This window comes from Helicoverpa zea, chromosome 17 (genome assembly GCF_022581195.2).
Source record: "Helicoverpa zea isolate HzStark_Cry1AcR chromosome 17, ilHelZeax1.1, whole genome shotgun sequence".
Classification (NCBI taxonomy): domain Eukaryota; kingdom Metazoa; phylum Arthropoda; class Insecta; order Lepidoptera; family Noctuidae; genus Helicoverpa; species Helicoverpa zea.
This window is the reverse complement of record NC_061468.1, coordinates 9,437,169-9,454,380: the sequence shown is the minus strand read 5'-3', so window position 1 is coordinate 9,454,380 and position 17,212 is coordinate 9,437,169. Positions and strand designations below refer to the sequence as shown.

Sequence of the window (17,212 nt, the reverse complement as noted above, 5' to 3'; positions counted from 1 at the left end):
CACAAGAAGATTATATAAAGTATTTTAGTCCAGTACAGTAGTCGTAGATATTAGCACATTGCCATAAAATATTGAATGTAAAACTCCTGCAGCAAAGCGCCAACCCAACCCACCAACAATACTCAATAACCAATTTACCATACTCAATAACCAATTAAGAATAGCATCAAAGTAGTCAAAAATCGTATAGACCAAAATACTATCAGACTCTTTTCCCACTTCCAGGATGAATGGGAACGCGAACTAGAAAGGCTGACGAACAGATTCCAACAAGAGATGCAAGTAAAGAAGAGAAGACCAGACTCCGAGATCGGCGCCCTCACGTTACGTCACCAGCAGGAGAGAGCAGACTTGGAGAAGAATATGACGTTAAGGAGGGACAAGAAGAAGGAGAGCTTGACTAGGAAGATGTTGGAACATGAAAGGTACTCACAGTTTATTTTGATATGTTTGCTTATGTCTTGAATTTCAGAATAACAGCAATTTTAACGCTGCTAGGAGTACGTTTACAAAAGATGCAAATTGAGAAACCATAGGCACTAATAGTATCTGATTTTATTAGGTACTTACTTAAGTATAATCTATACTAATATTATAAAGAGGAAAACTTTGTTTGTTTGTTTGGTTGTAATGGATAAACTCAAAAACTACTGGACCGATTTTAAATATTCTTTCACAATTAGTAAGCTATATTATCTGCGAGTAACATAGGCTATATTTTATCCCGGTGCGGGCAGTAGCTCCCACGAGACGCGGATGTCAAAGTCAAAGTATTTATTCGCGGTTATGAGGCATGTAAGACACAAAATATACAAGCAAATTTCAAAACACAAAAACCATGGTAAAATAGGAAAACATATGAACATTTGCCTTTATTTTTTTCAGGGCAGCGACAGCAGCTCTCGTAGAAAAGCAAAGCCACGAGATGATGGAGCTCATACAAGAGCGTCGATCGGAATACATGGCCGCTTCCTCCCTGTTCGTGGACGGGGAAGAAGCCCCGCCGTACCCCGCCCGCGCGCCACCCCCTCAACCTCCGCTGGTTTCCAAGTTCCACATCTACACAGACCCCGCCGAATTCGCTGATGTTGATAAAATTGCTATTTCGGTAAGTAATTTTCCAAAGCATGTTTTTATTTCATACGGCAATAATGCACTTGGGAATAAAGAACTACCAATTGGATGCTACGCACCATTCACAGGCTGCAAAACCTCAAAACAAGAGTCATGGACCTAGAAAACTTCAAGATTTAAATTTAAAACTACTCCATCAAAATAAAGAACATTGAATTGAAACTTGCAAATTCTGATTACAGGTGGCACAAGAAGACCAAAAAACCTTTACGGATCTAGTCCGACAGCTAGTAGGTAGATGCGCAAGCGACGTTGAGAAGGCGAGGACCATATTCCGTTGGATCACCGTCAAGAACCTGAACAACATTCAGTTTGACGACAACTTGAGAGGAGATTCTCCTTTAGGCCTGCTCAGAGGCATCAAACATGGAACTGAAAGTTACCACGTACTGTTTAAGAGATTGTGCAGGTAAGATCACTTGAAAATATCCGCGACGATATTTTTTTTTTCCTAATCATTCACTTCATTAGAAATTTTTCATTGAAATAAATATTCCCATAAATGAGCGTCGCATAGATGCTGAATGTGCTGCAGGTACGTTAGGGAAATTTCATTGCTTTTATTGGGTCTATAGGGGAAGCAGACGAAAGTCCAGTCACTATACAAATGGACCCTACCTTCCTACCTACCCTTCATAAAATCTGCGAGACTCCCAGAAATGACCCATATTACCTCTCTAACCAACTTCAAATCTCCTTCCAGCTACGCGGGTCTTCACTGCGTAGTAATCAAAGGCTACAGCAAATCCGCGGGCTACCAGCCAGGAGTCCGCTTCGAAGACAACAGGTTCCGCAACTCTTGGAACGCGGTGTTCGTGGCGGGCGCGTGGCGCTTCGTGCAGTGTAATTGGGGAGCCAGACATCTGGTCAATGCGAAGGACGCGCCGAAGCCCGGCAATAGGGGGAAGAGTGATAGCTTGAGGTTAGTTGGTTTTTCTACATTTTTACGTATTGGATCTGAATATGGAGGAATAGATGAATGTTCATAAGTATATATAGTCTAAAATAAGACAAGTGCATATAAGTTTCATAAATCCACCAGACGGTGATTTAATGTTAATTTGTAAATATAATATTTTCAATTGCTTTCATTTGTATATGATGTCTATATTCGATGTTTCTTCTACCATTCCCTATTTTTTATCCGGACGGTGGTGAAGAGACGATAATACTTTGAGTTCTAGTTAACTTTACCTTTGTAGACTGCTGTTTTTTCAATGCTTGCTTTATCCCCATGTAAATACCTCTCACCGCTCTTCAAACCCTGCTCTTTCTGTTACCACATAGGACTTCCTCCAAAAATTCCAACTACTGTCCCAGGTATGAGTACGATGACCACTACTTCCTGACGGACCCTCGGGAGTTCATCTACGAGTTCTTCCCGCTACAGCCTGACTGGCAGCTGTTGAAGACGCCCATCACCTTGCATGACTTCGAGGAACTGCCCTTCGTGAGATCGCTGTTCTTTAGATATGGGCTGTACTTCAGTGATCCGAATACGAAGGCTGTTATGTTTACTGATTCGACTGGTGAGTGTGACTGGACATTTTTGATGTATTTGATACCAAACCCCTTAGGATTCTTAAACTTTGAGCTACATAACTAAAAAATAAAATGTGTGGCTAAAATAGCTCCAGGATGTAAACTAAAAAATATTAACAAATATATCATTTAAGACATTATTTCTATCAGCCAAAAGCGCAATGAGACAGTGAATTTTTTCTCTCGTAAAAACTAGACTACAGTAACGATTTGCAAGCGAAGACGATTCTTAATCACTCTAGCCATAAACAAACTAGCAAAGCTATGTAACAGCCGTGTAAAGCTGATATTATATTGTCAACTTACTCACATTGCAGGTGCGGCGACTATGCGCATAGCCATGCCGGCACACATGCAGAGCTCGCTGATCTTCCACTACAACCTCAAGTTCTACGACACCGAGGGAGACGGCTTCGACGGCGTCAGTCTCAAGAGATTCGTTATGCAGGTATGTGTCTGCTTATTACATATACATATACCTAGGAACAGAAGGCACAAGCATGAATGGATCCATTTGCTAATCTACTTTTTAAAGTGCAATTACCATAATCTAATTTATTCGTAAGATTTTTATTTATAGGTACCTACAGGTACAAACTCAAAAAAGTTTATTCAAATTAAGCTGATTAATAAGCACTTTTCGGACGACAAAACAAAAGACAGCCCCCAAAACATGGGAAAAAGGAGGATGGATGAGAAAAAGTTGCGTAAAAAAGCCCCATTGCAACACATGTCTGTTTGGTAGATTTTTAGACTACATTCTATTCATCTAGAAGCTGACTAGTTATCTAAATACTAGGAATAAGAAAAACAGAGGTGATTTATAGATTTAAATCATTATCTAACTTGCTTTATTTGATCATGTTCCAGTCGGTGGTGGGCAACGTGGTGTCGTTCCGCGTGCACGCGCCGTGCAGCGGGGCGTTCCTGCTGGACATCTTCGCCAACGCCGTCACGCCGCGCGAGTACCTCACCGGCGAACCCATGAAGTTCAAGAGCGTCTGCAAGTTTAAGGTAACCAGTTACTACTTAGTGACTAATTAACTAGACAGATATTATATGAGAACCAGTACAATGCAAGTAAAATGAAAGACTAAGAAATAAGACATAAGTCATGACAAAAATAGTGGCTGTAATTAAATACATGCAAGAAGGAAAAATAGTGGGGAAGACTGAAGCATTACTCAATCAATCAATTCGTTCATGGTGCGAGTTCCAACTCATCACATCGAGACATTCCTCAAGGATGAGTTTTGGCCGAAAGGTGTCGTTTATCGGAGGTTCCGAGGATGGCTACGCGACACCTCGCAGCGTAACACGACGCCGACACTTCGTGTGAATTCGTTTTAAGTTACTTATATAAAATATGTATTAGTGTATGTTTTAATGTTATAATATTTGTGTATTGTATTTTTCTATGGGCCTTAGATGCCTGATTCAAATAAATAAATAAATTACTGCATAAGAACAACCAAATACTGTGTGGATAATTTTTAATACACACGTGTCAGGTCTTCAGCCTGCAAATCGGACTACGTGGGGTGTAACGACGCCCCTTATCCTTACTTTTACTGAAAGTTAGACATTTCAGAATTGTTTCTTAATTATAAGAGTAAACACAATTACCTTGTCCTTGCTTGCTTGCTAGATATGTTGCGCAGAACTACAGACAGTGATGGTGCCGCTGCCGGACTGCGCGAGCGGCGAGTGGGGACCCACCAAGGCTACCCGCCTCTTCGGACTAGTACCTATCACGCATCAGGTATGAATGTGAAAATAAAATGACCAAAATTCACCTTCTCCATAGTATGCACCTAAACAACTACAGGGTTGTTTCTGTGGTGTATGATTTAGACAAAGTTTCGCCATAAAAACTCATTTTTGTATCTAAATCCACTTACCTGAATATTCCCAGAATTATAGGTACCTACCTTGACTTATGCTGGGCAGAACGAAGCCACTCGTATATTGGTTACAGTCATATAGCATTAGAATATAGAGATATTATGTTGAAAAATCATGGTAGTTTATGTCTTACCTCTTTGCCTACACAACTACCCCATCTCTCAACATCAGATATTTAATTCTATCTATCTCCGCTCTATTTCAGGAGGCGTTAGTATTCGCGGGTCGCGAGCTGGAAATCCAGTTCCGCATGTCGCGGCCGCTTGCGGACTTCATGGCCACACTGCACAAGAACGGCGTCGATGAGAAGCGCCTCTCTAAATACGTGCAGCAAAATGTGTCCGATGACATAGTGTCATTCTATATCACCTTCCCTGAAGAAGGTATGTACTTAACGATTTTTAGTAATTACTTTTAAAAGGTTACATTTGTTCATACTTGTATAAACTCCCCTATGTATTTCCTTATGTACTCTATGAACTGCTCTATGTATTTTCTTATGTACACTTTATGAACTGCCCTATGTATTTTACAAACTAAATAAACACCAATTCATCCAAACTGACATTCCATGTTTTTTGGATGTTTAAAATAATAAATAAATATTTCTTACTCTACAGGTCAGTACGGCTTAGACATCTACACGCGCGAGCGCGGCGGCCCCACAGCTATCCACCAAAACGGCTCCACGGAGAAGGAGAAGCACCTCCTCACACACTGCTGCAAGTACCTCATCAACAGCAGCAAGAGGAACTAGAGTACATACACATACATACCTGGTGCTTGCTGGTGTCTGGCAACGAACCTTCACGGTTATATGAACTGTTTTAATTTTAAAACGCTCTCTGGACTGTTCGAAATTCCATATTTGAATTTGGAAGAACAGTAATAAACTCTTTTTTTGCCGGCCATATGTATAAATGCGGATATTTTTTTTTATTCTGCAGGCTATCATAATGTTAATCAGCTGTAAAGAAATTTAAAGAGAAGAAGAAACTTATCAAATGTAATTGTATTTACATAAAAAATGGTTTTGATTTGCCCAGTATGGCCTGATAGATTTTTCATAGGTCTGTAGGTACGCTTTTATCATATCTCTGGGACATCAGTAGGCACCACTTCTTAATTAGGTATAAGTTGTCTGTAAGAATGCCTTTATCAAGTGTTCAGTAGCAGAAACAATGCAATAATAGTATTTAGACTTACGATTGTCACAACCATTTATTTACGTATGATTTTAGAGAGAACTAATTACATAAAATAAATGAAAAAACCTAGTTATGGATGAAATATACAGAAAATTACGCAAAAATTTTAAATATGTTTTTCTTTAATGTAAACACATACATTATGTCAATTACATAACGTTACAATGCAATATACTCAAAAAGAAGATAGGTTGTGGAAAATAAAGTAACTTGTAAACATTATATTACAACAATTATGTTGCATATAAGCTATTTTATATGAATCTTTACCCAAATGTAGATACGTAATAGTTTAGAAATAAAATCCGTCCGCTGATATAAAACATTTATTATATTAATATTATAGATTATGCTAACATTTATACATAAACATTATTAACTGTAAATGATTCGATATTATTTGAATTTAATTAATTTAAGTACGGATTAAGGTTGTGCCGAAGCAATTTAATTGCTTTTTTGTACGTTTTTTTTAAATATATTTTTATATTAATTTTGTATAAAGATTGAGCGTTTTTGAGATACATGTTATCTGCTGTGGCAGATTTAATGTCATCGTCGTTTTACAGTTTTCACTTACGAACTATAATGTTACTTTTTTATTTCACTTGCTTGTGGCTCTTACTTTTTCTTCCTAACTATTATAAACAGGATTGTCAAGACCAATACATGGAACCAGTAGCATGAAAAAAAAAAATATTTTGGAATTGATTCTTTGAGCCATTGGTCCTGCAACTTTCAAAGGCTTTTCTTCTATTTTTACAGGGTTTGGCCTGGTCTTGATAATTCCAGTTTTTTTCCTAAGACGGTGATACGCTTACTGATAATGTGAATTAAAAATAGATTGCTCTATTTTATTAATATATTTTTTATTTACCTGTTAAACGCACAAATGAAATGTAGCAATTTATTATTACTTAAAACCTAGAGTAGTTTTAACAATATGTTTAATTTATATGACAATATTATTATTTTTTCTATTTAATAAACACGAAAAATGTATGTAAATTTTTTATATAAAATATATGGCATGTTACTTCTCTAAATGTATGTTTTATTGTATTATCAGATCTTAACGTTATTAAATTGAGCACCAAATTAGGAGGGACGGCAAAGTTTTCTTAAAATTATACAAAATATTATACCTACATGCTATCCAAAGATTTTTGAAGGAGCTATTAAATACTATCTGGATTTTTTCACAATTTAAGCTTAAGTACATTATCTATGCCTGTCAAGGTAAAAAACTTACCGTCTTACCACAAAAACTTTTTAACGTCAGTTTAAGACTTGTCAAAAAAATGTCAAATTATGACGTTGACATATGGTTCATTTTGGAGCCACATTTTTTTTAGACAAGTGTAAAACAGTGGTTAAAGTTTTTGTAGTAAGGCCATTAATTTTTATTTCTGGTTATACAAATGTCAAAACAAGTCAAAAGAAATCAGTAAGTGAAGAAAGATGCAAGTATCAATATCTAAAATATAAACACAGACACAAAACAAAAAGTTCAGTCATAAAACACAAAAACAATATAAATTAAAACATTACAGAGATTCGTGTAAGAGATTCATAAGAATTATATAATTATTTTGTTAGTCTTAAAGCATTAATAAATGTTCACAACCAATTTTGTAGTCACAAGCAGGTAATTTTCGATGTTATTTATATAAAAAAAACTAGTTCTCATATGGCCCGCATTCTTGAAATAGCACAATATGAATTAAGTACTCCATTTAAAAAGTTTATTCTAAAAACTCGTCATATAGAACAAATTATTTTGAGAACTTTCCCACCAGTCAATTTACTAAACTTACTAGCAAAATACTCAAAGTCACTTAACTTTAAGTTCTACTAATAGTATTTCTGTCGCAACTTACAATACAACATGATATTTAAGCAGTCCTCAAAAATTGAGTGGCGTTTCAGTACTTGGCCGTATATCTCGTCAAATTAGAGAACATCCTTAGGTACTTGTTTTTTACGCAAGCCCGTGTTAACTTTTTATTTTCGACTTTATGACAAGCCGACAAAGTTAACGTTCCTTTATCAACACGTCAATTCAAGTTATTGACGTAACCAGTCTTGAGATGAGCAAAACCAAATCAGTGCAAATCAAACAAAAAAAAACAGTGCGTAAATCTCATCTATAAATATTTTCACATATGAACACGATTTTATTTTTAGTAATTTACAATCACTGGATATTTGAAGAGAAAAATAATTCAAGTTACTCAAAATGAGCCGCAGAATTTTCGTTAGACGTACTTTTTGGCGGCTAACTTTGAGTAACGCAGAAAGTTAGTCATCTAGCCTCAGCTTTTTAGAAATAATTCTGATTATACATAAGCCCGATTATATTTATAGATAAGTGTTGATAGTTGAGTATTTTATACTAATCCTTTAGTAGCGTTGAGTGTGGCCCGCTGTTCGACTCCGCGTATTAAGGTGCCGAGTAATCCTTCCATTTCGGTCGCAGTCTCACGCAGTTGCGTGTTGTCGAAACATGAATCTGAAAAAGAACGCAGAAATGTTAATAATCAGATTTTGTAATGATTTTCCATTAACTTTATTCCATTATAATGGGTGACCCATTTATTTGGTTTCATGTAGATTTTTATCGAAATATTTAAATTAAGATTAATAACTACTACTTTTACTAGTCCTTTTTTCGATTTGATTAGTGATTAACCGTCAGTTGCCCAAAGCTCCATTAAAGTTAAAGCTTCCTTAAATCTATTGCTGACTCTTTGTCAATAAGATAAAAAAGTGTCAGTAATAGATTTAATGAAGCTTTAACTTTAATGAAGCTTTGTGCAACTGACGGTAAGTAAAGTAGTAAGATTAAGTTATTGGTCAATATCTGCTGAAGTCTACCAAGCACAGTATCCAGATCAGCGTTAAGCTCTCTCATCTTATCGTCAGAGAGCTTCACACATCGTATATCGGGCGCGAACTTCTTCAGCTACCAAAGAAACACAAGCAAAATAGAACTTACCGTCCATAGCAAAGTTATTGGTCAATATCTGCTGCAGCCTGTCAAGCACGGTATCCAGGTCAGCATTGAGTTCCCTCATCTTATCGTTAGAGTGTTCGACGCAGCGTATATCGGCCGCGAATTTCCGTTCAGCGGCCGCCAGTGAACGGATCGTAGAGTTCTCGTGACGAAGGGATGTACGACCCCGCCTTGATGACGCTGTGTCTGTTTCTGAAATATTAGTAATAACCGCTAGTTTAGATGTCCGATTAAAAAAAAAAACAATATTTCAGGATTAAAAGTAAGCTTTGACCCCAGAAACCATCTTGCCCAGGCCCCAAACTATATTAATACAACACAGTTCATCTAATAATTTCACAATCACGAGTATTTAACTGGTCAAAGATTTTTTCACTCAGACTTTTAAAGTAAGGTACGTAGAATATGTATCTTTTTTCAAGAGGGATAGACTAAATGATAAAGTTTGTGTGATAATGTCATTCTAACTGTGAAGCAGTGTTTATAAGGCAAACAACATTAATAAAATTCATCAAAAGGGCTTTGGTTACATACAAACATAAATATATAAGAAAATAACTCACCATTATGCCAGCTACTAATATCATTCATAGACACAGTAGATATGCTATCAGAGGTCGCATGTACGACCACAGGTTTCAACGCATCTCCGGACATGGTCAATAGATTCTGACTATCTCTCTTGGACACTGCGGAAAAGTTTCCAGAGTCCAAACTCAGTACCCTGGGTGGGTTCTTAACATCAGTAACTTTTGACTGTTTTTCTGTTTCTAAGACAGGTATTGGACTGAATAAGTCGAAAGCCTGTGGTCGATCGGTCTTATCGGATTTTGAAGGATTCTCTGATGGTATTGTTGGCTGACTTGATGATAGATTTTCCTGTAATAATTTCAAGTACATAGTTGAGTTAAATCTTTGATGAAAAATGTAGTGTCTTCATTTTAACAATTGATTGATTCAATTTTTACCATCCGATTATAGAATGTTTGAACATTTAAGATACGAATTTAATAGTGCTTGATGTCTTAATTTATAGTATCTTTGAGTAGTAGTTTGGTGAACCCTTTGAAATCCTTCTTATTCTATGGACATTTTCGACCAAACTGCTGATTAATTACCAAAATTCGTTACATAACAGAATATTTCTGTAGCAATAAAAATAAACTACCTTTAAAATCTTCAGTCGATTAATTTGTGTCGTTACATGAGTCCAGTGCGCTTCTAACTTTGTTAGAAGGTCGTTATTTTCCACCTCCTTTTTCATATCGTTGTCTATCGGTCCGTACACTTTCTGAATCCGGTTTGATACCTCTTGTAGGGATCTGGAAGGAATATGTTAATTTACATGAAATAATATTGTAAATATAAGAGAAATGTGGCCAATTTCGTATAGTGTAAACATTCTATATCTATTTAAACGGTTTTATTTAGCTCGACCTGTACGGTATTTTTTCAATGTATGAGTCAATTCAGTAGTCAATCTATTTTAAATAAACATATATTATATTGACTGTATAAAAGCTATGCTAGGTTTTTATATGTTTGGAGTTTCTTGCCAGTTCTTCTTCACAAGACCTTGGAACCGTGCACCTAACTTTTAACTACTCCTGAGAGCCTGTGATAGGTCTCTATAGAACCTTTAATTTTGACTGAGAAAATGTAACTTACTTTTGCTGTGTTTCCAACTGCGTGATAATATCCTGCAACATCACAGCAGGATTACTCGCATTATTGCCGGAAGCCTTGCCAACGGTGGAAGTAAATATGACAGGTCCATTCCTACGTCGTTCAGATCCTTCTGGCCTATCTATACTCTTCTTAGAGCCCTTCTTAGACCCTGGCCCTTTCTTCTTGGTTTTAGTGCAGAAGAATAGACGTCTCATGCCCTTTAAGAAGTTCATGTATTCTGATGATTTTGGCTGGAATGTTGTTATTTTAAGAATTTATATTAAAAGTTGAATAGTTTGTTTATTACTTTGACTTTGTTTCAACTACTGGTCCGATTTGAAATATTATTTCAGTGTTAGATAGCCCATTTAACGCGGGAGACTATAGGCTACAATTTATCCGACTGCGCGAAGTAGCTTCAACGGGACGCGGGTAAAAGATAGATAGAAGCTAGTAACTGCATAAACTTACTTGTCCTTCCATGATCTCATATATCAAGTGAGTCTTCTTGTGTCCGCTAACATTCGTCAAGTTTTTGTCATACAAGTAACATTTCTCACAGAAGTACACATCACTGCATTTTGCACATTTGAATTTCAGCACCTGAAAATATTAATAAAAAAGTTATATTCAGTAATCTTTTACTACATGTAATGTACACCAAAATTTTTTTTTTTTCAAATTATAACCGACCACATGGCACTTAATACATAATTTTTCACAAAAATTAACTAATTACAACTATAACAAAATTATAACCAGCCGTGAAATTGCCGCCCATTGGTCAAAGCGGCTGCCGGCTATCGTAGTTTAACTAAATGTTAGTTAAATGGTGCAACTCGCCCTATAAGTTGCAAATATACCCGATTCATTTCGCTTGGACAACTTACAAAATATAAAACATTTTTCCATATTTACTACCTACAACCACCCCCATACACTCAAATTACAATAGCGAACTAACAGTATACTTTGTACTCCCACTAAGCTATTCATCATGAAAGTGAGAAGAGGCGCCGGCGTCAGGTAAAGCCTCCGTGGAGCGATGTAAACAATGTCAGGTAGCTTACAAGTGGGTAGCAAGTAGGTGGGTAACAGGTAGGTATAGTATGGAACTGTTATTTTTATACGGGTGTTTTTTTATATATTTTTTGAAGTTTTTGTTGGGCTTTTGGAGTACAATTTAGCAGGTTAAATGCTATAAATATTTTAATGGTTTCTGATGGGCCATTTACCACTTTTTGGGGTTGATTGAGGATTTGTTTTAGATACTGTACCTGTTCCAATTAATGCTAAATCAGTTTCATCTTTGCCTCCAAATTTTTCGGTTCAAAGAGGCGACTTCTCTTAATTTTTTTATAACTTTGTAAGCTGCCTACAAGGGTATTAAAGTGCCGTCTACAATATCCGTATTGCTGGCCTGCTGGCGACGCGTAATCCTTGCTGCCGGTCAGGTTGTTTGAGCCGGTGGAATGTCGTTCAGCATGTACTCACCTGTATGAGGGGCTGCACACACAGGGCACAGCAGGCGGTGACGTCAGCACTGTTCCTGCTGGCGACCACGCGCTGCACGAGCGGCAGCCAGCGCGCGCTGCTGCAGTGCTGCACGCCCCACTCCGCCACCGCTCGCGCGTGGGCGCCCAGCATGCCAGCACTCTGGGACATAGTGAATCATACTTGTTACGCCGCTTGTCTACAGCCGCCGTCACCGGACCGTCACGACAACAAGATGACGACGCTGTTTTAGCGATACATACATTTACTATGTCCGTGAGTCCACCCCACGCCCGCCACCCGAGCGCCGTCATCCGGCCGCCGATATTAAACTCGACCCGAAAAAATCTCGTTCTCGGTGACGGTCCGGTGACGGCGGCGGTGAACAAACGGCCGAATACCCTTCATAGTATAGACGCATCAGTATAACCATAACAACTATGTGGTTATAACTTTTTAAAGAAAGTTATTAGGAAAATTAAGCTTTATGTTGTAATTTTTTTATTATTTTTATTTATGTTTATCAGAAGAGAAAAATTGAAGAAAATGTAGTCAGAAAAACTAACTACAGTCCTGTATACATTCGTTGTTTGTTGTTATCATTAATGTTATGTAATTGTTATTATACATGAGGTGTACACAATACACATCATACAAGCATAGCATATGAGAAATTTTATTTTACTTTGTTAATGTTTGTTATGCTGTTGGTGTTCCGATGAAGATAAATACATAAACAAACAAGACTGTGAATAAATTGATGATAAAAATCCCAAAATAAATCCACTAATATTCCTTACCTTACCAAAACAAGCCTCAACATCAGCCTCAGCATGGTCACTGATCACCCCAAGGTATGCAGACAGTGCGGTCACCTGGGCCAACAGGGCGGCCAGTCTTTTGGGAGACACACAGCCATTGTGGTCCATACAGCAGTTGGCTAATGATGACCATTTGTCAGCAGCTGATTCCTCACTTAAGATTATGAGGAGTGTCTTCGCTGCTAGCACTCTGATTGGTTCTTTTCTTTCACTGGAAAAATGTGAAATTTGATCCAGAAGACAACAATGAGAAAAATACATAATGTTTGCCATTTACAGGAACTTAAGATTGTTTTAACCTAGATAGATGCTAGATTATTTGATATGGCCTAAAATCATTTAGTATAGTTATCGGCACGGATAATAAGCTCTCGACAGAAGACTGGGGATCGCTTTGCGCACTGTGCGCTTAAGGCAATAAACCAATAAATCACTTATGCGCAGGTGAAGGTCAGGGCTCAATATCCTTGCCGATGATTATACCATAATTTTTTTCATAGTAAGGTATATTTTGTCTTTAAAACATACTCCAAAACTTACCTATCATAAATATTAAGCAACAGGTTGATCAGCAAGTCCACAGCGAGGTCTATGTCTCCAGTAAACAAACCTTCTTTCTCAGCAGCAAAGTAAATGTCAGCAAGAACAGACTCCAACTCTACTGTGTCCAGAGACAAGCTGCTTTCCGATAAACTGAGACGGTGTCTTGCGAATACTCCTGAACTTATTCGAAGTGGTGGTACTGTAGAATAAGGAAAATTTTCTTTTTATCTTGTGGTCTAATACCTGTGCCTGGTTTCTATATTTTCCAAGTATAATGGTGAGTTGCACCATGTAACTATGACAATAACTGAACCATTTCAAATTACCGATTTTATCAATGGGCAATAGCAATTTGAAATGGTTCAGTATCGCTATAGTTAATTAGTGCAACTCACCCTAAGATGTAAAAAATACTTCTTCTACCCAGCAAAGACGCATAGGAAGTGAAAAGTTTTGGGGTATGAAAAAAGTTCGTATTTATCAGCCTATTTCGAATATATGTTTTTGAGTTTGATAGGTTTCTTAAAGGATTAAAAATTTGAACAAGATGTTTATATTAAGTTAGCTCAAAAATATTTAGTAATAGACTAAATAATTTCATATCATAGATTTAAGTTGGATTTTTTTTTCATCTACTAAGCATTTCACTTCATTTTATCAGCCTGAAATCCTAATGAGAGAGTACAAGTATGTCTTAATACAATTGTTTACAGTGAATAGGTTGTTTGTTTACACATAAGGAATGCATAACTCTTCAAACTTTTCTTCAATTACAGTACATACAGTACACAAGAATTCCTATTGTCTTATATATCACAATGCATATTATAAACACTTGAAGACTTTGATGTACTTTTTAAGAACTGCTGAAATAAATACTTTATCAGGCAGACAATTAAATACTGAAATCTGCTAAAAATGAATACAAGGAGTACCTACCTATGCCATGAGGACTTTTGAACCTACGCGCAAATATTCGATAGCTCAGAGATTTTATTATATTTTATGCCCACAAAAGGTAACTGAGTCTCATCTAACGTAAGATTTAAGCCTATGAAACTTATAGAACTCTTAAAAATTAAAATTGAACGTGTGAAACTTGATACTTTGCTATAAATAGCAGCAAAAATGTCAACAGGTAGCACTTACCTCTCAGGTGTTTTTGTAGGGAGTAAATTTTAAAAGCGACTCGATAGGTGCCCTGCTTGATCCCATCATACTCCTGAAGAGATTCCATTATCTTTCTAAATTCGGGATGATCATATTGTTGCTTCCCTGCCGCCTCGCTAAAACAAAGTTTTCAAAAACTTCACTTCTCGTACACAAAAGCACCTGTGTCGGTGAAAGTTATACGTACTCGATGTAACACGGATATCCCGCCTCATTTTCCACCTTTTTCCAATTATTCACAGACATATCTAATGATTATTTTCACTTAAACATTTTAATAAAAAATAATTAAGTGCAATTCCAATTAAAATATTATTTAACACAATCTACTGAATCTACGTCCTATAACCGTCATATATTATTCAAAAAGTTATACTATTTATTTAACTGCTGTAAAGTGATGTTAAGTTTTTAATCCTTACTATTATAGCCAATAAGAGTACAGCATAAAAACTATGAAGTATCTCATTGGTTGATACAACCAAAAGCACAGTTCGCATTGGTTGGATGTTTTGACATAATAATATTCCGAGCGAGAACAATACCCTGTCAATGAATTAATTAATCTTCTGATTCCAGAAATTTTAAATTTGATTTAGTCTAAGCAAAGTTTATATTATTTCATTATTATTTGTATATTAAAAAAATAAACCATACGCTTTAATGCAAAAGCTAAAATAATGTTAATAGCGTAAAACGTAACACGGTTTGATGACATTAGCCTGTTCTCATTGACAAAAACGAAATGTTATGATTTCTTTACCAATCACACAACACGCATCATTGTTTACGTGGTCTAACTGCCAATCAGGGAACGCTCCGCAAATGTAATTTTTTCTACCATTTTCTCTTTGTAACGGAGACGCCATTTTGCAAGCGTCACTTGGCGGCGTGTCGGGTTTCCGCATTTTGACCCGAAATACCCTTATTAAAATCATAATATTGTTTTGTTTCGTGTAATATGTCGTATCAATCAAGTGTAGCGCAGGACTCTTTAGCTGCGGCACAGTTGGAGATGACCGGTAACCCCAATGCATTGGCGTTGCGTCGGCCATTCGACCCGGTGGCTCACGACTTGGAAGCGAGTTTTCGTTTGACCCGATTCGCTGACCTAAAAGGAAGAAGCTGCAAGGTCCCGCAAGATGTTTTGGGAAAATTGGTGGAATCACTACAGCAGGACTACTCCCAGCAAGAAGATCAGTTCATGCATGTGGCGATCCCGCGCATTGGTATTGGCTTGGATTGCTCGGTAACGCCACTCAGGCATGGAGGACTTTGTTTGGTTCAGACTACTGACTTCTTCTACCCATTAGTGGATGACCCCTATATGATGGGCAAGATTGCGTGTGCTAATGTACTAAGCGACTTATACGCGATGGGTGTTACTGAATGTGACAACATGCTGATGCTGCTCGGCGTGTCAACAAAGATGACTGAGAAAGAACGTGACGTTGTCATTCCTCTAATAATGCGTGGATTCAAGGACTCTGCCCTGGAGGCAGGCACCTCCGTCACTGGAGGACAGACAGTTATTAACCCCTGGTGCGCTATCGGTGGGGTTGCTACAACAATTTGTCAACCTAATGAATATATTGTTCCTGATAATGCTGTGATGGGCGACGTGCTTGTACTTACCAAACCCCTGGGCACCCAAGTGGCTGTGAATGCTCATCAGTGGCTGGATCAACCTGAACGCTGGAACCGTATCAAGTTGGTGGTATCTGAAGAAGATGTGCGCAAAGCTTATCATCGTGCTATGGACTCTATGAGCCGATTGAACCGTATTGCAGCTCGCCTGATGCATAAATATAATGCCCATGGTTCTACTGATGTCACTGGGTTCGGCTTACTTGGTCATGCACAGAACTTGGCATCTCATCAGAAGAATGAGGTCTCCTTTGTGATTCATAATCTGCCAGTGATTGCTAAGATGGCAGCAGTGGCTAAAGCATGCGGAAACATGTTCCAATTGTTACAAGGACATGCCTCTGAGACTTCCGGAGGACTGTTGATTTGCTTGCCACGTGAACAGGCTGCTGCATACTGCAAAGACATTGAGAAGCAAGAAGGGTACCAGGCTTGGATCATTGGTATTGTTGAGAAGGGCAACCGCACTGCACGCATCATTGACAAGCCCCGAGTCATTGAAGTGCCCGCTAAGGATTAAATTATGTTCAATTTGAGACAGTTACAAGTTTTATATCTCTTACTATGACTTCATGAGAACTGGATAAATTTAAAAATTTTATTTTGAATTTATTATGTATAACTTGGTTTTAAGTATTTTAGTTTGATCTTTGGTTTCCATTGTTTTCTTGTCAGATTACAAGTTTTTACTGCAGGCAATTCTGATTGGAGAGTTAACCCATCAAAGACAGCAAGAGGGTTAAATATAATGTAAGAAAGCTTTTAGGAAACTCAATCTAGTGACTATTTTGGTGTTTATAATTATAGATAAGGTATCATAATTGAAATAAGAGAATAATTCCATTAGGTACACATAACCTATTTGTTTGCAGCTTGTGGAATGTTTCTGCAAATTGTGAGATAAGTATAATTATTAGAATAAAGTTATTTTTCAGTCAACATGCAGTTTTATTTTCTAAGAGTACCTTTTCACTAACAAGGACTTGTAATGTAATAAAAAGACACAAAGCACACAGTTGGTTGTATTTTTTTCAACTAAAAATAATCTGAGTGAAGAATAGGTC

At 37.2% G+C, this 17,212-nt stretch overlaps 3 protein-coding genes across 9 annotated transcripts in view; 2 read left to right on the top strand and 1 right to left on the bottom strand.

Moving 5' to 3' along the window:
* LOC124638361 (hillarin) overlaps nt 1-6,835 on the top strand; it is a 77,948-nt gene extending 71,113 nt beyond the window's left edge. For 5 of the 6 annotated variants that reach the window (XM_047175304.1, XM_047175301.1, XM_047175303.1 and 2 more), the window contains 10 exons: nt 226-425; nt 886-1,108; nt 1,317-1,543; nt 1,838-2,056; nt 2,422-2,663; nt 2,994-3,124; nt 3,547-3,690; nt 4,325-4,438; nt 4,787-4,964; nt 5,202-6,835. In XM_047175304.1, coding sequence (XP_047031260.1) covers nt 226-425; nt 886-1,108; nt 1,317-1,543; nt 1,838-2,056; nt 2,422-2,663; nt 2,994-3,124; nt 3,547-3,690; nt 4,325-4,438; nt 4,787-4,964; nt 5,202-5,338 — 1,815 coding nt within the window. In that variant the 3' untranslated portion in view covers nt 5,339-6,835. The remainder of the gene's footprint in view (nt 1-225; nt 426-885; nt 1,109-1,316; nt 1,544-1,837; nt 2,057-2,421; nt 2,664-2,993; nt 3,125-3,546; nt 3,691-4,324; nt 4,439-4,786; nt 4,965-5,201) is intronic. The other variant, XM_047175307.1, reaches the window with a different exon arrangement.
* LOC124638362 (dystrophin-related protein 2-like) lies at nt 6,265-14,825 on the bottom strand. Of its 2 annotated transcripts, none has more exons than XM_047175308.1 (11): nt 14,689-14,825; nt 14,481-14,617; nt 13,329-13,530; nt 12,768-12,999; nt 11,968-12,129; nt 10,945-11,076; nt 10,474-10,724; nt 9,974-10,127; nt 9,369-9,684; nt 8,788-8,997; nt 6,265-8,301 (listed from the first exon to the last, which is right to left on the bottom strand). In XM_047175308.1, exons 1-11 carry the CDS (start codon nt 14,745-14,747, stop codon nt 8,180-8,182), a joined length of 1,977 nt encoding a protein of 658 aa, XP_047031264.1. In that variant the 5' UTR covers nt 14,748-14,825; the 3' UTR covers nt 6,265-8,179. The 2 variants fall into 2 exon arrangements, with proteins under 2 accessions (XP_047031264.1, XP_047031265.1); XM_047175309.1 differs by having other exon boundaries at nt 10,474-10,691.
* Nucleotides 14,826-15,350: 525 nt separating this feature from the next.
* LOC124637969 (inactive selenide, water dikinase-like protein) lies at nt 15,351-17,087 on the top strand. Its single transcript, XM_047174721.1, has one exon. It carries the CDS (start codon nt 15,463-15,465, stop codon nt 16,666-16,668), a length of 1,206 nt encoding a protein of 401 aa, XP_047030677.1. The 5' UTR covers nt 15,351-15,462; the 3' UTR covers nt 16,669-17,087.
* The last annotated feature ends 125 nt before the right edge of the window (nt 17,088-17,212 follow it).